Below are 22,899 nucleotides of genomic sequence, written 5' to 3' on the forward strand. Positions count from 1 at the left end.
GTGTTTGTGTATACTGTAAAGTAAAATATTAAAATACACATTTATTCTTGTTTTCTCTGCCAACTACAGTGAAAATTGTGTTGTAAATGTCATAGAAAAATTGTGCCTGGGATAGATGTTGTTGTAATGGTTAAAGTGTTAACCTCCACATCACATATTGGAGTGCCTGGATTCAAGTTCAGGCTCTACTTCCGATTTCCATCTTAAGGCTCACACACACCCCGGAAGGCAGTGAGTGATGGCTGTAGTGCCTGGGTCTTTGTCAGCTGCCCCGGAGACCTGGATGGTGTTCCTACCGTTTGGTTTTGGCCCTTTTTAGCTGTAGCTATCGGTATTTGGGGAGTCAGCTGACAGATGGAAAGCCTCTCCTGTGTCTGTCGCTCCCATAGAACAGAATTAAAACATTGCGACGCAACAATCGGAAGGTTTCCCACCTTTGTTTTTTCTTTAGTTTTGCTGCTGGAGAAGATAGAGCATGATGACATCTGCAATAAAACGTTGAAGATCACGGATTTCGGGTTAGCCAGGGAATGGCACAGGACCACCAAGATGAGCGCCGCGGGCACCTATGCCTGGATGGCCCCCGAGGTGATCAGGTCTTCCTTGTTCTCCAAGGGAAGCGATGTCTGGAGGTGAGTGAGCTTTGCTTTAGGCAAGCATCTGTATAGACTGGTTGTTAGGCCCCAATTGATTGGGTCCCAAAGTATTAAGTCATTCAGAGTGAAGCTAGCACAGGCTTTTCTGAAGACTATTTTATGCTTTTGATCAAGATAACAGTAGTGACAGTGGCATAGGTAACTTGAGGGTGAGTTTTTGGTTGTGGTTGGTTTTATTTTGTCAGATGATCTTTTTGATGGGAGAACCTTTGTGTTAAGTCTGAGGTTTAGTTAAAACTGGTTGCAGTTTAACTCCGATGCCAAGATTTTGTAAGGCCTAAATAAAATTTAAATTTCGCTTCAACAAAATCTGTGATTCCTTATTGATCATGAACAGTATTAGCATGAAAGGAAATCGAGAACAAAATTGAGACCTATTCCTTCACATCTTACATTGTATCAAGGGAAAAATAACAGCTTCCTGTTTGGAGATGGAGGGGTAGATCTAGTGCCACATCACATTGTCTTAACTTGTCATTTGTTACAGAGTTCAAGAAGTTAACAACAGGACAACACAAATGTACTGTCTGTTATAATGAAGGGCTTTCCCTGCCTTTATTTTAATGCTCATATAAAATCATGTGTGGCAGATATAAAGATTTATGGAATTATTTGTTAAGATACAATTCACATACCACGTAGTTTACCCATTTAAACTATATAATTCAGTAGCTTTTGGTGTATTAAAGAGTTGTATTATCTGTCGCCATAATCAACCTTGAACATTTTGTTATTCTAAAAGTAAACTGTACATTCATTATTCATTACTTTTAGTTCCCTCTTACCTCTTAGGCATCTATTAGATTTAGATTAGCTGCTATTGGACATTTTTAAAATGGAATCTTACAATATGTGCTCCTTTGTAACATCTTGTGTCACTCAGCATAATGTTTGAGTTTTGTTCTTATCATAGCATGTATCACCACTTTGTATTTTTCACAGCTAAGTAATATTCCCTTGTATGAATATGTCACATTTTGCTTATTCATCCATCCATCCATTGAGGGATGTTTGGATTATTTCCACATTTTGCCCATATGGTTAATGCTGTTGTACAGATTCATAAACAAGTTTTTGTGAGGATATATGTTCTAAGATCTCTTGGGTTATACATGTAACAGCAGTGAAATTGCTGGGCTGTATGGTAATTCTGTATGTAATCATTTGAAAAACTCCAAACCTGTTTTGAAAAATGGCTGGACCAGTTTCCGTTGCCATCATGGTCTGTGGGGGGTCCTCATTTTTCATATTTGTCACTATTTGTTATTGTCTGATCTTGTTATTCTAACCACCTTCTTAGGCATGAAGTCAATTCTCTTTATGCCCAGTGACTAAATCCTTTCCTTGCACACACTGGAATCCCATATGGGTGCCACTTCGTGTCACACCTGCTCCACTTCCCTTGCAGCAACCTGCCTGAGGCCTGGGAAAGCAGTCAAGGACGATCCAAAAGCCTTGGGACCCTGTACCCACGTGTGTGACCTAGAAGAAGCTCTTTGTTTTGGATTGGCTCAGCTGTGACCATTGGGCCACTTGGGGAGTGAACTAGTGGATGGAAAATCTGTCTCTTCTTCTCTGTAAATCTGTCTTTTAAATAAAGATAAATCTTTTCTAAAATTCCCATTTTAAGATGTTTTTTGTTCTTTTGTTTACACAAAGTAAAACTAGGACTGACAGAGGAAATGCAACTTGCTGTGAATCTATTTTTAAAAAATAAAATGACAGTATCTTTATTTAAACCTGAATCTGTTAATAAGTAAAGTTTGCTTTTCTCTTTAAGTCTTTGATGCCCTTGAAATTATTTCCTCAAATTCACACATGAATTTGAGGCAGAGACTCCTTTCAGTAAAAATAATATAAAATTGCTTGCATTTCAAGCTTATTCTCTATATTGGAAATATGATTTATTTATACTGTTTGAGAAACTTTCCAGTTGGGTTGCTGGTACTGTAGTGTCTTGTAGCTAGTTTTTAACAATTCAAGGACTGGAGCCTCACCCTTTGCTTAATGCAACAGACTCTCTGGTAGTAGCTGAACTTGTTTTTTAAAAATATTAAATGTGCTGTCATTGATTTAATTACAGTGGTTTTTCTTAATGAAAATATCTAATTACACAAGGGAAATTTGTAATCTTTTTTAAGAAATTATACTTTAAGAGTCTTAACTATTGAAATGCGTCATAGATCAACTTTATATTAAACAATATACCTTAAAACTATAGCCATTTTTAGTGCTCCTATTGTAAACTGTGACATTACAAAGTATACAAATGTTGTACTGTCAATCATGCTTTATAGCAGTCTTGTCAGTTGTAGAGGAGGATCAGGAAGGAGGGGAAAAAGGCTTCTAAATCCAGCCAGAATATGAATTTTTGAGTCCGCACACTCATTGGAGATGTCTCCCTCTAGAAATTACTTGCTTATAATTAATTTTCAATTTTACACAGGGCGATAATTTGCCTTTTTTCAAAAGTAGCCAAGTAGGCAAGGGGAGACGAAAGCCAGTGTGGTTATAGTAAAAATGGTAGCCAGAAGTATAGTACGTGACGGGAAGAAGGCATGAAGTGCTAAAAAGGGTGAAGGAGGCCCTGGCTTAGAGTCACCTGCGTGCAGCTTTCCTGGTGAGCACACTGAATCATCTGTGGCCACTGCTGAGGAATCGTGCTTTATAATATCCTCATAAACTAGTGTCACGCAGGCAGTGCTGCTGTTTATGTGGTGCTAGGGGCTGGTCACTGGATTTCCCACTTGCCTTCTGCTCCTCCCCTCTCTCCCTTAGAAGTTATTGTACTGCATGATGTCTGTCCTACACATTTAAGCAGATGCTATTAGCTACTTTTTGCAGTAGCTCCTACAGATTTTATTTTTATTTTATTATTTTTTTATATGAAAGGCAGAGTTACAGACAGAAGGAGAAACAGAGTCTTTCCACTGCTGATTGACTCCACAAATGGCTCCACAAAAGGCTGGAACCAGGAGACTGGAGCTTCTTCCGGGTCTCTTACACGAGTGCAGGGTCCCAAGGCTTTGCGGCCTTCCTCCACTGCTCTCCCAGGCACAGGCAGGGAGCTGGATGGGAAGTGGAACAGCTGGGAACTAGAACCAATACATGGATAAATGGGATGCAAGCACCAGAAGTGAAACCTTAACTTACTCCACCACAGCACTGGCCTCCGGTGACTCTTATAATAACTCCAATTTTACATATTAGTTAACAAAGGCACGAGATGTTGAGTACCTGGGTCAGGTAATAAAACTAATCAGAGGCAGATTCTAGCCTCAGTTCTGAGATCCAGGCTCACTAGCATTGTAACCCATATGTACTATGCCCCTGAGTTCCCAGGACAGGGCTAGACCAAGGGTAAGAGAACAGAAAAATGTATATTACATGTTAGAAATAATTCCATCAAGTTAAATTCTCATGAGATTAGACCCTCTCAGTAATGGTCTATGTTGGATTATTCTCTGAAACTTTTAAGAAGCAAAATTATTGTTTTTGTTTGTTTTAGTTTTGTAATTTTCCAGTGAGATTTTTGTTTTGTTCCTTTTTTCTTTTAATTTAGACACATTGTAATGGTTTTCCCTAAGAATGTTTCAGGCCCCAAATCTGTGGGTTCAGTGTGCTTTTTCTTGAAATTGTGAAACTCTTTCTACCCATGGGTTCCAATTTAGACAAGAAACTGACCAGATAATCTGAAACATCAATTTCAATCCATAGCTAATAGTTATAGCATCACAAAATTTACAAATACTACAACATGTATATTATATATTTCCTTTAGAGAAATGATTGATTTATTTGAAAGGCAGAGTGACAGGGAAGAGACAGTGAAAGATCTTCCACATACTAGTTTTCTCTCCAAATGGCCTCAACAGGCTGATTATCTGACCCGCTCTGAAGTCAGGAGCCAGGGGCTCCATCCCGGTCTTCCACTTGTGTTTTAAGGGCCAATACTAGGAACGTCTTCTATTGCCTTCCCAGGTGCATCAACTGGAGGGTGAAACTAGAGCCAACACTCCCATCTGGGATGTTGGTTGTATCCATGCTAAGCTGTGGTTTAACCTGCTGCACCACAGTGCTTGCCCCATTTACCATTATTTATCTATCTTTTTTAAAGATTTATTTATTTTTATTGGAAAATCAGATATACAGAGAGGAAGAGAGTCAGGAAGATCTTCCATTTGTTGATTCATTCCCCAGGTGGTCCCAATGGCCCGTGCTGAACCAATCCAAAGCCAGGAGCCAAGAGCTTCTTCTGGGTCTCCCACACGGGTGCAGGATCCCAAGGCTTTGGGCCATCCTGTTACTGCTTTCCCAGGCCACAAGCAGGGAGCTGGATGGGAAGCTGGGCCACCGGGATTAAAACCGGTGCCATATGGATTCTGGCATGTTCAAGGTGTGGACTTTAGGCACCGCACCTTGCGCGTCCCCTATTGCCTTTAAAACTTTGTCTTTTAAACAAAGCAGTCCAGGCGGGAGGGGCGTGGGGAGGAGTGGGGGGATTCCCAGAGCCTATGAAACTGTCACATAATGCAAAATAATTAATAATAAAAAAAAAAGCAGTGATTTGATGTGATAGAGCAGATTTCAGTATTATTTTCTAGATCAGTTAGTTGAACATCAGCTTTAAGGGCTTTGTGACTAGAAGTGCACCTGATGAATAGTAATATCACCAGAACCCCAAATCAGGTCTTCTGCATCAGAATCCTGTAGCCTTTGAGTGGGGCCCTGGACTGCTTCTACTGAGCCCCCAAGGCTTGGATGCAGGGCCTTAGGATCAGGTGCCTCTGCCTAGGGCGCTTAGAACACCAGGCTCCCTCCATGGGCACGTTCTGTTGTTTACATTCTTTTTCTGAATGTTTTCAGTGTATGGATTGGTCTTGAGTCTGGTAGGCACTAGTGGACATGTCTTATGTGTTAATGTTCTTCACATCTGAGGTTGACCTGGAATCATGAGAGTTCCTAGCCTTGGATCATGGGCTTTTTCTGTTGCATGTGTGGTATCATGATCTCTCTTTCTCTCTGTTTTTTAAGATTGATTTATTTATTTGAAAGAGTTACAGAGAGAGGGACAGAGATAGAGAACTTCCATCTGTTGGTTCACTTTGTAGATGGCCACAATCCCGGAGTTGAAAACGGGAACTTCAGTTTCCCACAGTGGCATGGACGCTATCGCTAAGGCTTTGCTCAGGTGCTTCAGCAGGAAGGGGAAGTGGAGCAACCAAGATGGGATCCCGCACTCAGACGGGATACTAGCATCTCAGGCAGTAGTTTTACCTGGCCAAGTTATAACACCAATCTCTTAATATCAGAAAATAATCATATGAGACTGAGAAAGTGATTCTGTAGACAAATTTAAGTGAGCATTGGTGGCTTTGCTTTTCCTCTGATCATCTTTTACTGTTTTTTTTTTGTCGTGTGTGTTTTTAAGATTTTAATTTATTTTTACATTTGATCTTAGCCTAAAGACCGAGGGGTGATATCATATTTTAGTTTATTTTTATTGGAAAGATTTGCAGAGAGAAAGAGATAGAAAGATCTTCCATCTGCTGGTTCACTCCCCAAATGACTGCAGTAACTGGAGATGAACTGACCCAAAGCAAGGAGCCAGGAGCCAGGAGCTTTTTCTAGGTCTACCACACATGGATGCAGGATCCCAAGGTTTTGGGCCATCCTCTACTGCTTTCCCAGGCTACAAGCAGGGAGCTGGATGGGAAGCGGAGCAGGTGGGGCGTGAATCGGCACCAATTTGGGGTCCCTGCAGTTGCAAGGGGAGGATTTAGGGATTGAGCTGTCATACTGGGCCCTGCTGTGTTTAAAAACACGTTTAAATGTATCATGGAAACAGTGCATACAAGATGTGATGATTAAACTGCTTCACATTTCCAATATGTTTTTTAAAACTTAAAGATACTGAGATTTTTGGAAGATCAGAATACTTACATTAATAGGAAGAAGTCAAATATGACCTTTTTTTTAAATGTATTCATGGGTTTGAACTTTAAATCAAGTGAAGTCACCTGGAGGGACCAGATTTTTTTTTTTCTGTTAGCAGAAGATAATTTGAGTGTAATTTTTTTTGAAGAATAATAAAGGAAAATGAGGGAGCTGACCAATATACTAGAACAGAATAAATATAGTGCACAAAGCTCATTCCTATGTCATTTTATGTAGAGTTGAATTTTAGGATATGTTTGAGTCTGTGAGATGGATGTAAAGCTGTTGGTCCTTCAGCTTCATTTAAAACATTAACCTAGAAATTCTTGGATGATTTTTCCCATTCCTCTGTGACAGCTTTCACCCTTGAGGAACTGAAGCAACAGGAGCAGGAATCAGGAGTCACATGTTGGCTATGCATTGCTGCTGTTCCTTGCTTTTCCTTGCGTTTCTCCTGACCTTCCTCAATTAGAAAAACAAATGTCAGGTCTATACTAGGAGGCATCAGGAAACCCACACTGACTTTTTGTGTAGCCTACTAGAAAGGGAAAGGCAAGAAAAATAAACAGTTTCCAAAAGAAGTTGAAAAATAATTTATCAGCATGATTTCAGCTTAGGCGTCTATGATGTAACCTGAGATTAGTGTGGGACTGGGCTCATCATGGATCCTAACATTCCTTAAGAGGTTTGGTTGAAGTGATGCGAGCTTGTGGCAGAAGGAGAAGCATGCCAGTAACCACTTGATCTGAGAGAGTGGCAAGCTCTGGACACTGCCTGTTAGGTCCACTGTAAGCTTCCCTGTTCATCAGGCCATTTTAACTCCTGGAATGAATGCCCATGTGATTTCTTGGAAGATGTGTGTCTGTATGGGTTCGAGTTGTTATGTGGAAGAGCACATCTCTCACCTAGGACAATATCATAGAGGAGCTTTACTTGGAAAGATGTTTCTTCCTAGGGTCTGGAGGAGACTAACTTTGAGTTGATCCCACCAACTGTGCTGGAAGGAAAACTTGATTATGAAAACTTTGCTTTCCAGCTATGGAGTGCTGCTGTGGGAACTGCTGACCGGAGAAGTCCCCTATCGTGGCATTGATGGTCTCGCTGTGGCTTATGGGGTAGCAGTCAATAAGCTCACTTTGCCCATTCCATCCACCTGCCCTGAGCCGTTTGCCAAGCTCATGAAAGGTATTTGTGCAGCCTTCTGTGTCTGCAGGGCCAGGGAAAATCGCTGATTAGTAAGTCCATATTTTTTTTAGCCAAGAAATAATTTCTGTGATGCCAGTTTTCAATAGCTTTGAAGAGGTTGTGCTATTTAAGGAATCAGAAGGCTTGTCTTTGATCTCAAGAGTAAAGTTTTGGTGAAGTAAGTCACTTAAAAACAGTCCAGTTTTATCAGTGACTCATTTATATACAGAACCCAACTGAATGGTCATAAAGTTTTCACCGAGTACACTAGTAGAGTTCAAACACAGTATTGAACTGGCTCCAGATCTGTTCTTTTAAATTTAACCTAATGATCAAAAATGTTTTACAGCCTTAACTGGTGTGCTTTTGCCATGACCTGGTCTATTTGATCCTTATCTTTTAAAAATTAACCCACTCTTTTTTGTAAGTAGCAAGTTGCCTTACTTGATTATTAGGCTGTTTCCTAGAACTTCTTTTGTGATTATAACATTTAAAGACTGGATTTCTGAAACTGGCTTTTTTATATAGCTCTACATCACATAATCATCAGTCCGCAGCCGCCTGAGCCTTGAAACCTGGAATTCGTGACAAGATGTGGAAAGCACTTGTGTGTTTATCACATATGGTATAATATAGATAGGAATGGCCATATTTAGTGCTATTGTGCATGCCTCTGATATGCACACTAGGTAAAATAAAGCATTTTGAATTGAGCCATAAAATCAGATCTTAAAGTCTTCGAGAATGGGTGATACAGACATTGGCTTCTGCTAGAAGGACAAATGTGAAATTGCATTTCTCTTTTAGTACTTCAAAGATTTGATGACTGGGGAGAATCTACACTATGCAAGGAGGTGGAATTATTGTGATTTTTGTTTATTTTAGAATGCTGGGAACAAGACCCTCATATCCGCCCATCATTTGCCTTAATTCTTGAACAGCTGACTGCCATTGAAGGGGCAGTGATGACTGAAATGCCTCAGGAATCATTTCATTCGATGCAAGATGACTGGAAACTGGAAATTCAAGAAATGTTTGATGAGCTGAGAACAAAGGAAAAGGTGAGATTTTTAATTGCATAATGTACTCACAGTTGTAAATCTTTTTAGAAACTATGACCCACGAGCCACTGTTAGCATTATTATAAAATACTCTCATATATTAATGTTTATTGATTCTTACCATCCTTCAGTTAAAAAATAAAAATAGAAGAAGAAAGCTTTTTTATTTGGGGAACTTTCAAACAGTTAAAAAAAGAGAGACAATAGCGTAACAAACCTTTTGTGCACTAACCAGCTTCAGTCATTATCATTTTGTTCATTCTCTCTTCCCTGGTTATCATGGTTTTGAAGTAAGTACTTATGTGATAGGCAGAGGGAAAAAGAAAGAGCACCCATTTGGTGGTTAACTCCCTAAATATGCAATGTTCGGACGTGCCATGTTGCCTTTGCAAGCTCTAACCACGTGCCAGGGACTCAATTCAGGTCTCTTGTGTGGATGGCAGGGATCCAGTCACTTGAACTGTCACCTTGTGCCTGCCAGGGTCTGCATTAGCAGGAAGCTGGAGTTGGAAGTGGAGCTGAGTCTTCAACACAGGCTCTCCAGTAGCAGCTGGATTGCTAGGTCAAGCACCTACCGATCTTTCTCATATTTTTAAAAGTATTTTAAGTTCAATCCTAGAATCATGTTGTTTTACCTCTAAAAGTGCTGCAGCATGCATTTGCAACTGGTTAGCATATTTAAAATAACTTTTATTGGCGTATAAAAGAGTAATACATATCTTCCTGTCTTAGGACATGGTCCATATCAAAATATCACAAAGCTGTTCATAGTCAGTTTTATAGTTGATTTGGACAGAATTTGTACATGGTCTATGTGTTGCATTTCATTCTGTGTTATAAAATTCCCTGCTAAATGTGTGCTGTGAAATGTTCTAATATTTGTAAAATTTTTGTCACAAACTGTACTGTTCCTATTATTGTAGTGTAATATAAATAGTTATAGTGATTTAAAAAATTTCTCCTAGTCTCTTCTTTTTGCTTCCAAGATTTTTGCTTTGTTGGGGAATCCAGGAGAAGGTGTCAGTTCTGATGTGTCAATTCTAAATGAGTTGTGCTGGATTCATACATTTTGAAGGGAAAAAATAAGCCTGTATGTTAACCATATGGATGCTGCAGCAATGTTATCACATGCAGAATGAACCAGAAGAAAAAGTATGGGTTGGGCAGTGCAGTGACTTAGCGTGGTCTCTTTTGAACGGTGACAAATACTACTAAAGCACACTGAAGGGCTCCTCATTGAGTTCAGAGTGTGCACTGTTTTCATAGTATTCATTTATTTACCTAAAAAGTTCTTTATCTATTTGAAAGGCAGAGCTACAGAGAGACAGAGACAGGTCTTTGAGCTGCTGGTTCCCTCCCCAAATGGTGGTAAAGGTCAGGGATGGGCTGGGCCAAAGCCAGGAGTCAGGGACTTCATCCTACTTATGGTGCGAGGACCCAGGCACTTGGGGCATCTTCTGTTGCTTTCCCAGGTGTGTTAGCAGGGATCTGGATTGGAAGTGCAGTAGCCAGGACTTGGATCAGTATCTATATGGGATGCCAGTGTCATAGGTGGTAATTTAACCCACTATGCCACAAGGCTGGTCACTTTATGACATATATTTAATTAAAGACAATTTTTGTGGTGCATGAGCATTTTGGTAATCTTGTCTGAGGTGTGTGATTGTTCAGTGATTTAAATTCATCTGTTGTACATAGATTGTCTGTGGATATGGATATCCATAACATGATATGCTGAAGTACAACATTGCCAATTATTGATTATCTAAACATAAAATCATAATCTTTCAGAAAGGAATTTTTATGCCTTCTATGCTTGTTGTTAAACTAATAGAATTATCTTCAGGCAGGAGATTTAGTTTGTTTAAGTGTGCTTTTTCTTATTTGTGAATATTGAATAATGGAATATTCTACTCACAGAGTTATAGCTAAGAATCATTTCCCCATGATAAAAGTCCCTTAGAATTGCCTAATCTGGCTTTGCACTGTCTCATTAAACAGTGACTGATGTCTCAGGGCCAACGTAGTAGTTAAGAACACATAAACATTGACATTCTGCCCCGGTATGGATAAATTTAATAATGGGTAGATTCAAGTACGTTGCAAGAGAACAGTTACATTGTGTTCCACTTGTGTAAATATAAAACATAAAACTATTCCAGTATACAAGAAAGGCTGAAAGTGTAGACGGGGGCAGGGACGTATTAATTTAGTAAGGAGCACATTTGAGGAAGGCAGGAATGGATCTGGGTCCAGTACATGGGCCGTTGAGCAGCTGCGAAGCAGATCGTGTGCAAACCCAGCATCTGTTAAGTATTAGCAATATGCGTAGGGGTTTGCCATTCTCTTGTAAATGATTGAGAAATAATGGTTAGAGAGAAAAATGTCAGGCTGCTGAAGTAATTTTTCTATCAATCAGTGGGTCGGTAATTTCACTATCTCAGACTTTTCAGTATTTTCTAAGTCTGAAGGCAAGAAACAGCCAAGTACAGCCCAAGACCATCACACCACTAATTAAAACGAAGAATTCATAAGTAACGAATGCTAATCCAGGCTGCCTTGATCAGGTCACGCCCACAGCATTCCATGGGATTGCCGGCACCTCCCTAGGAGAGTGGGGAGGAAGGCTGGAGCCTACCTGGGCCCCAAAGAGAGTGGGGAGGAAGGCTGGGAGCCTACCTGAGCCCCAAGGAGAGTGGTGAGGAAGGCTGGGAGCCTACCTGGGCCCCTAGGAAGCACAGACCTGAATGCCACAGGTGTCCCAGAGCACTCCCAGTGCTGGAACACCTCCCACGGGCTAACACTTTCAATCCTGGAAATTGCATGTATGTTATTTCAAATGATAAGGAAAAGACTTTTCTTTTAAAAAATACTTCTCCAAACTATTTTTTAGCAGTTGTAGAAGTGCTTAATCACAAATGAAAATATCTGGAGGATTGAAAATACCTTTGAGAGAAACCAAAACTTTGAATCAGAATTTTAAATTTAGGAGTGATGTTATTAACCATGAATTACTATGATTTTAGTTCATTGTTTTTACATATTTATGCATGTGAAATGTAATCACACCAGAGAATGTGTTGCTACCATATATGATGTAAAAATTAAAGCAGGCTTCAAGGCTGTGTCAGAGTTTTCTCTGTGTTGAGGTTTTTGCTGCACTTTTGGTTGTTATTTTTGAGCTGTCCTTTAATGTTGTCCTTTTTCATTTCATTTGATTTTTGTGCTTTGTTCCTTGAAGTCGAGTGTTTAGAGGATTGTGTGAGTCTTCTGACTTACAATTAAAGAATGTCTAATGCTTTTTATTATTTGTTTTTTGGCTGAAAGGTTGCTAATCGCATCTTTCTGTTAGAATAAAAAGCAGAGTAGTGGCCGTGCCCTATCTCCCTTTCTTGGTCACTGATTACTGAGGTAGGAGGTGTCCGACTTGGAATTAATGGTCAGTAACTTGGCCATGGTCTGTGTTACTCAGTAAACGGCAGCCTCCGTAGATACCTGGTCCTCCCTAAATTCCTGGCTCCTTATCTCCGGGTGTCTGTCTGCGTTCTGTGCCTGCACCTGTCTTTGACCCACTACGCCAGGGCATGTTGGCGTTAATGATTAACAACCACTGCCAGGGAGCTGGATTTGCCATTACTAGAATGGTCTGTGCCAGGCAATTAAATATCACTGCTAGTAATCTCATCAACCACAAAGAGTTGTTTTGTGTGCTTCATAATTTCTAGGTATTCAAAAGATTCTAATACTGCAGACACCTCCCTACCCCTAGTGTTTTACTTTCGACTGTTTTAAAATTCATTTTGAGCAAAGATTATTGTGTTGCTTTATTTTCAAGTTGTCTTTTTTTTAAATTAAAAAAAGATTAAAAATTAAAATTAAATAAAATTTTAAAAATTTTTAAAAAATGTGATGTTGCAAGAGAAATTATTTTAAGCTGGAAGCTGGCTTTAAAAATTATTTCTTCCTCAGTTACCATAGTAACCTACAAAATACCAGTTAAATTTGCTGCCCTTAACTCATCCTTAGGCCTTTCCATTTGACAATAGCTAATTGGGTTAATATCAGCACTACTGAAAAGTAGTATCTTAGCAAAGGTGAATAATACTGAGAAACAGAAAGGTGATTACAAATTCTCCATGTCCCCAGATATGCTGCAGAAAAGTCTCCTATTTATTCAAATTAGAGAAATCAACAGTTAAAAACAGATTACAGAATTATTCTTAATATATAACTTATTTTTTCAAGAAATAAGTAGTCATTTATATCTAGCATGGTGTAATAAAGAAATACCTGTCTACTCTATAAATAAGATTGAGCTGCCTCATATTAACAGAATAAAAGCAACTGATCATCAGGTGATTTAAAGTTATCCTGCTGAGGCTTTGCTTGAACAACAAAAAAAAAAAAAAAAAAAAAGAAGAAGAAAGAAAGAAAAAAAGAAGAAGATGATGATTTCAAAGCTAAATTTCAGTTAGGTGCAATTACTAAAAATTCAGATTTAGTTTGAACTGAACAAGACAACTTATTTGTTCTTAGCCCTTCTGCTTTCTCCTTTATCTGTGGGATAATGATCTTCCTGCCCCTCGCTGTCTCCCTCCCTTCCCCCTTCCTTTCCTTCCTTCTATCCTTCCTTCCGAGTTTCTTTCCCTCCTTTTTTCTTTCTCTTTCCTGATTTTCAAGAAAGTTTTATTTATTTTTATTGGCGACACAGGTTTATAGAGAGAAGGAGATACAGAGATAAAGATCTTCCATCCACTGGTTCACTCGCCAAGTGGCTGCAACGGCTGGAGCTGAGTTGATCCGAAGCCAGGAGCCAGGAGCTTCTTCTGGATATGAACTGGCATCCATATGGGATCCTGGGTGTACAAGGCGAGGAGTTTAGCCACTAGGCTACTGTGTCGGGCCCTCCTGTTTTTTTTTTTTAAGATTTATTTATTATTTTTATTGTAAAGGCAGAGTTACAGAGAGAAGGAGAGATAGAAAGATTTTTCTTCTGCTGGTTCACTCTCCAAGTTGCTGCAACAGCTGGAGTTGTGCCGATTTGGAGCCAGGAGCCAGGAATTTCTTCTGGGTCTCCCATGTGGATACAGCCCAAGACTTTGGGCTGTGCTCCACTGCTTTCCCAGGCCACAAGCAGGGAGCTGGATGAAAAGTGGAGCAGCTGGGATATGAACCAGTTCCAATTGGATCCTGGCACATGGATGATGAGGACTTCAGCCACTAGACCCTTTTCTGATATATACATATATATATATATATATATATATATATATATATATATATAATTATTAATTAAATATTTATTTGTTTATTTGAAAGGCAGAGTTAGAGAGAGAAAAAAAATGAGAGAGGTTCCACGTGCTGGTTAACTCCTCTTCAAATGGCCACAATGGCTGCCGCTGGGCCAGACCCAGACCAGGAGTCTGGAACTCCATCTAGATCTCTCATGTGGTGGTAGGGGCTGAAGCTCTCGGGCCATCTTAAGATGATTTCCCAGGGGCATTAGTAAGGAGCTGAATTGGAAGTGGAGCAGATGAAATACTGGCTTCATGAACAGTGACTTACCTCACTGCACCACAATACCAGAGCCTTGGCACTGCCTTCTTCATGGATCAGTATGTTGAAGTGGGCCCATCGAGAGTCTTGCCTACTTATATAAAGGAAGAAAATCTGTCCTAACACAGTGCTCAGTGTTCATAGATCACAGCTCTACCAGAGAAAGGATCTACAGCCACTAACAAAGTGTAGCATCCTTTATAGAGATGGAGTATGAGTGCTCACTTACAGGCTAGGTGCCCACATCCTGTATTGGAGAGCCTGAGTTCGAGTTCCACCTCTGCTTTCTTCTCTGCTTCTTTCCAGTGTGCACCTGTAGAGGTGGCAGGTGAAGGCTCAATTACTTGGGCCCCTGCCATCCATGTGGAAGACCTGGAGGCTCTTGACTGTAGCCCGATGTAATCCTGGCTGCTTCTGGCATTGAACAAGTGAACTTGTGGATGGGAATTCTCTCTCTGTGTCTCTCTCTCTTTCTCCCTGTTTTTCAAATGAAAAATCAAGGAACTTAAAGAACGGGCCTCTATATGATTTTAAAACTCTTTACAGAGTTCTCAAATGTACTTCTATTTTTTTATTTTATTTTTTATTTATTTTTTTAAAGATTTATTTATTTTTTATTACAGCCAGATATACACAGAGGAGGAGAGACAGAGAGGAAGATCTTCCATCCAATAATTCACTCCCCAAGTGAGCCGCAATGGGCCGGTGCGCGCCGATCCGATGCCGGGAACCAGGAACCTCTTCCGGGTCTCCCACGCAGGTGCAGGGTCCCAAAGCCTTGGGCCGTCCTCGACTGCTTTCCCAGGCCACAAGCAGGGAGCTGGACGGGAAGTGGAGCTGCCGGGATTAGAACCGGCGCCCATATGGGATCCCGGGGCTTTCAAGGCGAGGACTTTAGCCGCTAGGCCACGCCGCCGGGCCCTCAAATGTACTTCTAATAACTTTTTTCTAGTAGGAATAAAAGCACTTTTTTTTGATAGATTTTCTAGGTTTCAGATTTTTCAATAATTCTAAAACTCAAATTCTGAACTTTTTCTTGTATTAGCTGTCTCATGAGCTCTCTTGTCAAGTGATATTTTCCATACATTCCACATTTTAGTGGAATTCTGAGAAGTTCTTTGTCACTGAATTTACTTTTTTTTGGCTTATTATTCCAGATGTTCTAATTGCTGACAGGCTTTTAGTGGACATGCATTACGTTAGCTTTGTTTCCCTTGGTGTTTTCACCAAGATCTTGTGATAGCCATAACAGCTGGAGCTGGACCAATCTGAAATCAGGAGCCTGGAATTCCATCTAGTCTTCCACATGGGGACAAGGACCAGAGTCCTTGGGTCACTACCTGCTGCTCCCAGGGCACACATTAGTAGGAGGCTGGACTCAGAAGCTGATCTGCAATGGAGTCCAGAACTGCACCCTGCAGTATGGGAGTGTGCATACCCCTCAAGTATATTTGCTATGTCAGGATATCCTAATGGCCAGAGACAGGAGAAAGAACTGTTGAAATCAATGGTAGTTTGTGATGCCTCCTTTTGAATCAGAAAACCGACAGAGGGACCCGGCGGCGTGGCCTAGCGGCTAAAGTCCTCGCCTTGAAAGCCCCGGGAGCCCATATGGGCGCCGGTTCTAATCCCGGCAGCTCCACTTCCCATCCAGCTCCCTGCTTGTGGCCTGGGAAAGCAGTTGAGGACGGCCCAATGCTTTGGGACCCTGCACCCGCGTGGGAGACCGGGAAGAGGTTTCAGGTTCCCGGCATCGGATCGGCGCGCACCGGTCGTTGCAGCTCACTTGGGGAGTGAAACATCGGATGGAAGATCTTCCTCTCTGTCTCTCCTCCTCTCTGTATATCTGACTTTGTAATAAAGTGAATAAATCTTTCAAAAAAAAAAAGAAAAGAAAAGAAAACCGACAGGAGAATAGAGCCTTTGTGGAGGTTTGGTTTTCATCCAGGTTAATACAATGCTAAAAGGGTCTAACTGCTCTTCTGTTTTTAAGATACTATTTATTTGAAAGTTATTGTGAGAGAAGGATGGAAAGAGAAAGAGGATGTGAGAAAGAGAGAGAGAAAGGTTTTCTCCATCTACTGGCTCACTCCCCAAATAGAAGCCAGGGTGGGACTATGCAAAAACACCTCTCCCAGGTCTTCCAAATGGGTACAGGGGCCCAAGCACTTTGGCTGCCTTCTACTATTTTTCCAGGCACATTAGCAAGGAGCTGGATCAGAAATGCAATAGCTGGGGCATTAACCAGCACCCATATGGGAAGCCAGCATCACAGGTGTCATGTTTACCCACTATGCTACAGCAACAGTTCCAGGTCTTAGCCCTTGGTTGCCCTAACTGACAGAGTGCCCTATTACGACTGGAGTGACCAGGGAGTTGAACAGCTTCTGTCCATGCATAGGAACCCAGTGGCTGAAAGAAGGAAGGGACAAAAGCCTGATGCCATGGACTCAGGTCTCTGTAGTGTGTGACGTGAGTGCTGGGCATGTTTGCGCAGGAGCTGCGGTCCCGGGAGGAGGAGCTGACGCGGGCAGCGCTGCAGCAGAAGTCACAGGAAGAGCTGCTGAGAAGGCGGGAGCAGCAGCTGGCCGAGCGCGAGATCCACGTGCTGGAGCGGGAGCTGAACATCATGCTCTTCCAGCTCAATCAGGAGAAGCCAAATGTGAAGAAGAGGAAGGGCAAGTTTAAGAGAAGTCGGTTAAAGCTCAAAGATGGACATCGGATCAGTTTGCCTTCAGGTATGATTTGAGTTGTTACTGCATGAAGATACTTGTGCCTCATCCTTTTTTCTCTGCCGCCTTTGTTGCGTTAATGATGGGAAATCTGGGGAAGTCGGATTTTAAAATAGTGCAGTCGCTGGAATGCCCAGTCCTGGTGCAGGAAGCTGTCTGTGCGTCAGGACCAAGTGACAGGAGACTGCGCAGGAGTGTTTGTTTCTCTGCCTCCTTGTGTACTACTGAGCGGATTCATGTATTGCTTTAGAAATCAAAGCCCTGACCAACTTTGTGACAGCCCAGGACACCTGAACTGGTGTTGCTGCGTCATTAACTTGCTTACTTCCACTGGGGTCCGGAATGTCTGCTGGAAGCTGAGTCCATCTGGGACAGTGGTACTGTTGTCAGCATCTTCCATAAGATGTATCAAGTTCTTTTGGTATATTCCTGCTTTCAGCTAAGGAGTCACAATCTTGAGTTACAAAAATCGTTCAGTCTTTGGCAGGCAATCAAAGTCATGTGTCAAAGCTTGCCGTATTCCTTTGGTAAGATGGTTAGGAGAAACTGCACAGAATACAAATGTCCCTACAATATTTGTGATTTTTTTTTTTCTGATGACGGGAGTATGGGGACAGAACGGGAGTATGGCACTTGCGTAGTGTGTATGTTGGTACCTGTGTCTCTGCATAGGTGGGCATTGGGCATTGAGAGTGCTCTCTGTGGACTCGAGTGTTTTTTTGTGATATTTATTAATGCTGTAGAAATTGGATTTAGATAACAGTCATGACAGTTCTATTTCATGTCAACTGTGTCTAAATCGTCTTGCAAAGTCCTTATTATAGAATGCTGGAGGCCATATAGCATGCTATGATGTTTTAGAGTATTGTAGATTCCCTTAATTAGCTAGAAGGTTACTGGAATCTTGTGGTTTTAAGTGTTAGGAATTTTTTAAAGATTCATTTTACCTTATTTTTTTATTGGAAAGTCAAATACACAGAGAGGAAGAAGACAAAGATTTTCCTTCCGTTGATTCACTCCCCAAATGGCCACAACGGCCAGAGCTGTGCCGATCCGAAGCCAGGAGCCCACAACTTCCCCCGGGTCTCCCACATGGGTTCAGGGTCCCAAGACTTTGGGCCATCCTTGACTGCTTTCCCGAGGCCACAAGCAGGGAGCTAGATGGGAAGTGAGGCTGCTGGGACACAAACCAGCACCCATATGGGATCCCGATGCATGCAATGCAAAGACTTTAGCTGCTAGGCTACAGTGCCAGGCCCCAGTATTCAGTATTCTTTTTTGATCATTTGGTTTGATATGCTGGGTAGAGGCCATAGGTGCTTTGTGCATTTTGTCTTCTACCCATCTGGAAAGAGAGAGGGTATTTTTCCAGGTTCTTCTCTGATGTTTGTGTAAGGTGCCAGCTGTTGTGAATGAAAACTAGACTATTTTATTCATGATAATTCTACTCTTAAGCCTAGATAATAGATAATTTCTTTGTAAAATTTTTGATTGATTTATTGTGATGGACGAGTTATCTCTTAAGGCAAAGAATCTTTCATTTGCTGGTTCACTTCCCAAATGCCTGCAGCAGCCAGGACTGGGCTCAGCTGAAAGCAGTATCCAAGAGCACCATCTGGGTCATCCATGTGGATGGCCCATTGGGCTTTCTTCTGCTGCTCTCCCAGGCACACAAGGAGGGAGTTAGATGGGAAATGGAATGACCAGGAGGCCAGGCAGTGCCCACATGGGATGCCCCTTGGTAGGCAGTGGCTAAAACTGCTATGGCACAACACCAACTGCAACAAACTTATGAGAATGCTGGGTTGAATTTTCTCCTCTGGCACTCAGCACTATTAGCTGTCTTCTCTCTGTATTGGGACTGTGGTATGATAATAGTATGCAGGGTTTCCATTGGATGCTTGGGACGAAAGAGTAAGAAGAAATCTTAATGGGAAGGAAAGTGAACATAGAAAGAAACCAAATAAATAATTCCAAGGGTTCTTTCTTCTTCTGTGTAGTGATTAAATATCTCAGGATTCCTAAGGTCACATTTTTAAAAAAGATTTATTTTATTGTTATTGCAAAGTCAGATATACAGAGAGGAGGAGAGACAGGAAGATCTTCTGTCCGATGGTTAACTCCCCAAGTGACTGTAACAGCTGGTGCTGCACCAGTCTGAAGTCAGGAGCCAGGAACTTCCTCCAGGTGCAGGGTCCCCAGGCTTTGGGCCATCCTCGATTACTTTCCCAGGCCACAAGCATGGAAAGTGGATGGGAAGTGGAGCTGCCAGGATTACAACTGGCGCCCATGTGGGATCCTAGCATGTTCAAGGTGAGAACTTTAGCTGCTAGGCCACTGTACTGGACCCCGTAAGGTTTTTAATGCTTGGTTTTCTTCTCAAGCATTCCTTGGCTAAACAGACTAAATATGTTAGTTTTTGCCAGATTTTTAAAAATTACCATTGTGTACTATTTGGATTTATCTCTTTGTGAAAATGGGTGGTACATTTTAAGAGAGTGAATATTTATTTATTTATTTATTTATTTATTTACTTATTTATTTATTTATTTAAAGATTTATTATTATTGGAAAGCCGGATATACAGAGAGGAGGAGAGACAGAGAGGAAGATCTTCCATCTGATGTTTCACCCCCCAAGTGAGCCGCAATGGGCCGGTGCTGTGCCAATCCGATGCCGGGACCAGGAACCTCTTCCAGATCTCCCACGCGGGTGCAGTGTCCCAAAGTGTTGGGCCGTCCTCAACTGCTTTCCCAGGCCACAAGCAGAGGGAGCTGGATAGGAGGTGGAGCTGCCGGGATTAGAACCGGCGCCCATATGGGATCCCGGGGCGTTCAAGGCGAGGACTTTAGCCGCTAGGCCACGCCGCCGGGCCCTGAGAGTGAATATTTATTTAATTGAAAAGCAAAGAGAACGTGAGAAAGAGACAGAAGGGATCTTGTCTTTGGCTTACTGTGCAAGTGCCTGCAGCAGCCGCGGCTGGGCCAAGCCAGAGCCCAGATCTGAGAATTCACTCACGGTTTTCCTGATGGCTGACAGTGATGCAAGTACTTAAAGCCATCAGCTGCTGCTTCACTGGTGTGTACTTGGAAGCTGGAATGAAGAGCAGTGCAGGGACTCAAACCCAGCTCGTCCAATCTGAAATGTGAGTGACCCAAGCAGAGTATTAACTGCTATGCCAAATGTGTCCTGAAGCAGGACATTTTCATTGTACATTGATTTAGTTTGTGATACTTAGTAAAAGGTTCCAGCTAATGCAAAACTACAACATTCTCTGTTATTATCCATCACGAAGGAAATGGAATGGTCTAGAATTAGGCCTGAGAATTCTTCCCACAAGAGGGTGCTGCATTAATTTTACTGTTGAAACTAAATACTAAAACACTTTTCTCTCATTTGAGGCTTCTAGCTCCTTGCATCCTCTGCACACACCCCTTATAGATTTACTTGTAGAATATCTCAGACTAGCACTGGCATCCAAGAAGGAACATGAGAACTATGGAAATACTTTGTTGCATCCATTATTGTCATCTGCTAGGGAATTCTTTGGGTTATCATGTTCCAGTTTTGTATAATACTGTCAGGACAGGCATTTGTCCGGGTGGTTAGGATTCCACTTGAGATAACTGCATCCCATATTGGAATATTGTAGCTCAAGTTGCAGCTGTGTTCCCAGTACCAGCTTCCTGCTGTCGTACAATCTAGGAGGCAGCAGGTGGTGGTGACCCAAATACTTGGGCCTCTGCCACCCACTTGGGAAAATCAGGATTGATTCTGAGTTCCTGTCTGTTGTAGGCCTTTGAAGAGTAGACCAGTGGATTGGCGCTCTCTTCTATGGTGACACCTCCTTGATAGTGAGTTGTCCTGCCAGACTTCTTGGATTGCTCGTGCAGGATTTGGCCTTGTACCTAAGTAGCCCAGAGAAAGCTCAGAAGCTCCCACAAATTGGTCCTCTGTGTTTGCACCTACAGATCTTCCAAAAACGTTTCAAATGTAGATAATTAGATTCATTTCTAATTTTGCCCTTGAGAATCATTGATGCTTTTTAATCTTAGGAGTATTTGTAACTATGATGGCTTTTGGCTAGAAAACCCAAATGCAGTCATGTTTCCGTTGGAATCCTTTCATGGCTGTCCTCTAGATAAGGAAGATTAATGCTTGATATCATCTAAGAACTATATATATATATTTTTTTTTTCCTGAAGACTTATTTAGTTTTATTGGGAAGGGAGATCAGCTTCATGGAGAGAAGGAGAGACAGAAAGATCTTCCGTCCACTGGTTTATTCTCCAAGTACAGCAATGGCCAGAGATGAGCCAATACAAAGTCAGGAACCAGGAGTTTCTTCTGGATCTCCCTTGCGGGTGCAGAGTCCCATAGCTTTGACCCATCCTCTACTGTTTTCCCAGGCCATAAGCACAGAACAGGATGGGGAGTGGAACAGCTGGGACACAAAATGTTACCTATTTGGGATCCCGGCAGTTGCAAAGTGAGGATTTAGCCATAGAACAATTGTGATGGGCTTTAGAAACTACATTTTTAGATGCAACCTTTGTGATTATGATCGTAGTGGATATTTTTTATTCTTTGACCACTTTACTCCCTCTGTGTTGTGTTTGTTTTAGACCAAAGTTATTATGGTAAGACATCTAAGCACAAGGCAAAAAGAGGGTTATAAAGACTCCAAAAGGTGGCATTTGTGTAAACCAGTGGCATGTTAACTTCAAAGAGCTGCAAAAATGACCTGCCATGATGAGAGTGAGAATGAGTATGCTCAGAAGGACCTAGCAGATGTCTCACAGAGGTGCTGTGGAGAAAGGCCCACTGGTCTACCCAGGTGATCCTTCCCACCCTGGCCCCTTAGGATTGTTTATGAAGTGTCTCTGTTTGCCCTAGGCTTTTGACTTAAAGCCTGTCACCAGGGAGCAGTTGCCATTAGCAGATAACTTTTAAAGCTTAATTAATTTGAAAGGCAGAGTTTGAGAGAGAGACAGAGAGGTATCTTCTGACTGCTGGTTCAGCCCCCAAATCACAGTAGCTAGGGCTGGACCAGACCAAAGCCAGGAACATGGAATTGCATCCTGGTCTCCCTGTGTGGTGGCTGGGACCCAAGCACCTGTGCTATTCTGTGCTGCTTGCAGAGGCACATTAGTAGGAAGCTGGATCAGAAGCAGAGCAGTGGAGACTCAAAGCAGTGCTCATAAGGGATGCAGGAGTTGCATGTGGTGGCATAACGCACTGCACCATCATGTCTGGCTCAATTTGTCTTTGAGGCACTGTGTCCTGGTTCTTGGCCTGCCTTCTGCTGTGAACTGGAGGGTCTCTCCTGCTGTGAAAGTTATCAGAAAATTGCTTCTATATGTAACAACTGCCACGTGGCTGGTTAAACCTTTATATGTCACTTGCATCTAAATAGTTTTCTTTCTTTCATTGACTGTTTCCTCTATACTACTCCAGATCCAGGCCTCACACCCTCCTGATCTGATTTCCTGTGTCTGTTCTGCTTGAACTGTTATGCCCGGGCAGTACTTCCTGGTCTCTACCTAGTGACTGGAGCACGTCTCTCGGCCGATACTTCCCTTCCATTTGCCTCGCCTTCCAGGTCACGTCCTCACTGCTCTCTGTGTCTCAGCAGTTAGCTTTAAGCACCGGTTGGATCCTGTAGATAAACCTTGGCACAACTTTCTCATTGAACAAATACTTGAGGCTCTACAGTGTACCAAGTATGAGGGTTTCTGGTTAAATAAATATGCCCTGTGTACTCAGTGGACT

The 22,899-nt window shown here is 41.9% G+C and overlaps 1 protein-coding gene across 2 annotated transcripts in view; it reads left to right on the top strand.

The window, feature by feature from the left end:
* Window positions 1-22,899, top strand: part of MAP3K21 (mitogen-activated protein kinase kinase kinase 21) — a 53,781-nt gene that overhangs the window by 18,424 nt on the left and 12,458 nt on the right. For both annotated transcript variants that reach the window (XM_058669356.1, XM_058669357.1), the window contains exons 2-5: window positions 452-632; window positions 7,630-7,778; window positions 8,664-8,839; window positions 16,893-17,133. In XM_058669356.1, the coding sequence (XP_058525339.1) occupies window positions 452-632; window positions 7,630-7,778; window positions 8,664-8,839; window positions 16,893-17,133 (747 nt within the window). The remainder of the gene's footprint in view (window positions 1-451; window positions 633-7,629; window positions 7,779-8,663; window positions 8,840-16,892; window positions 17,134-22,899) is intronic.

This window comes from Ochotona princeps, chromosome 10 (genome assembly GCF_030435755.1).
Source record: "Ochotona princeps isolate mOchPri1 chromosome 10, mOchPri1.hap1, whole genome shotgun sequence".
Lineage (NCBI taxonomy): Eukaryota > Metazoa > Chordata > Mammalia > Lagomorpha > Ochotonidae > Ochotona > Ochotona princeps.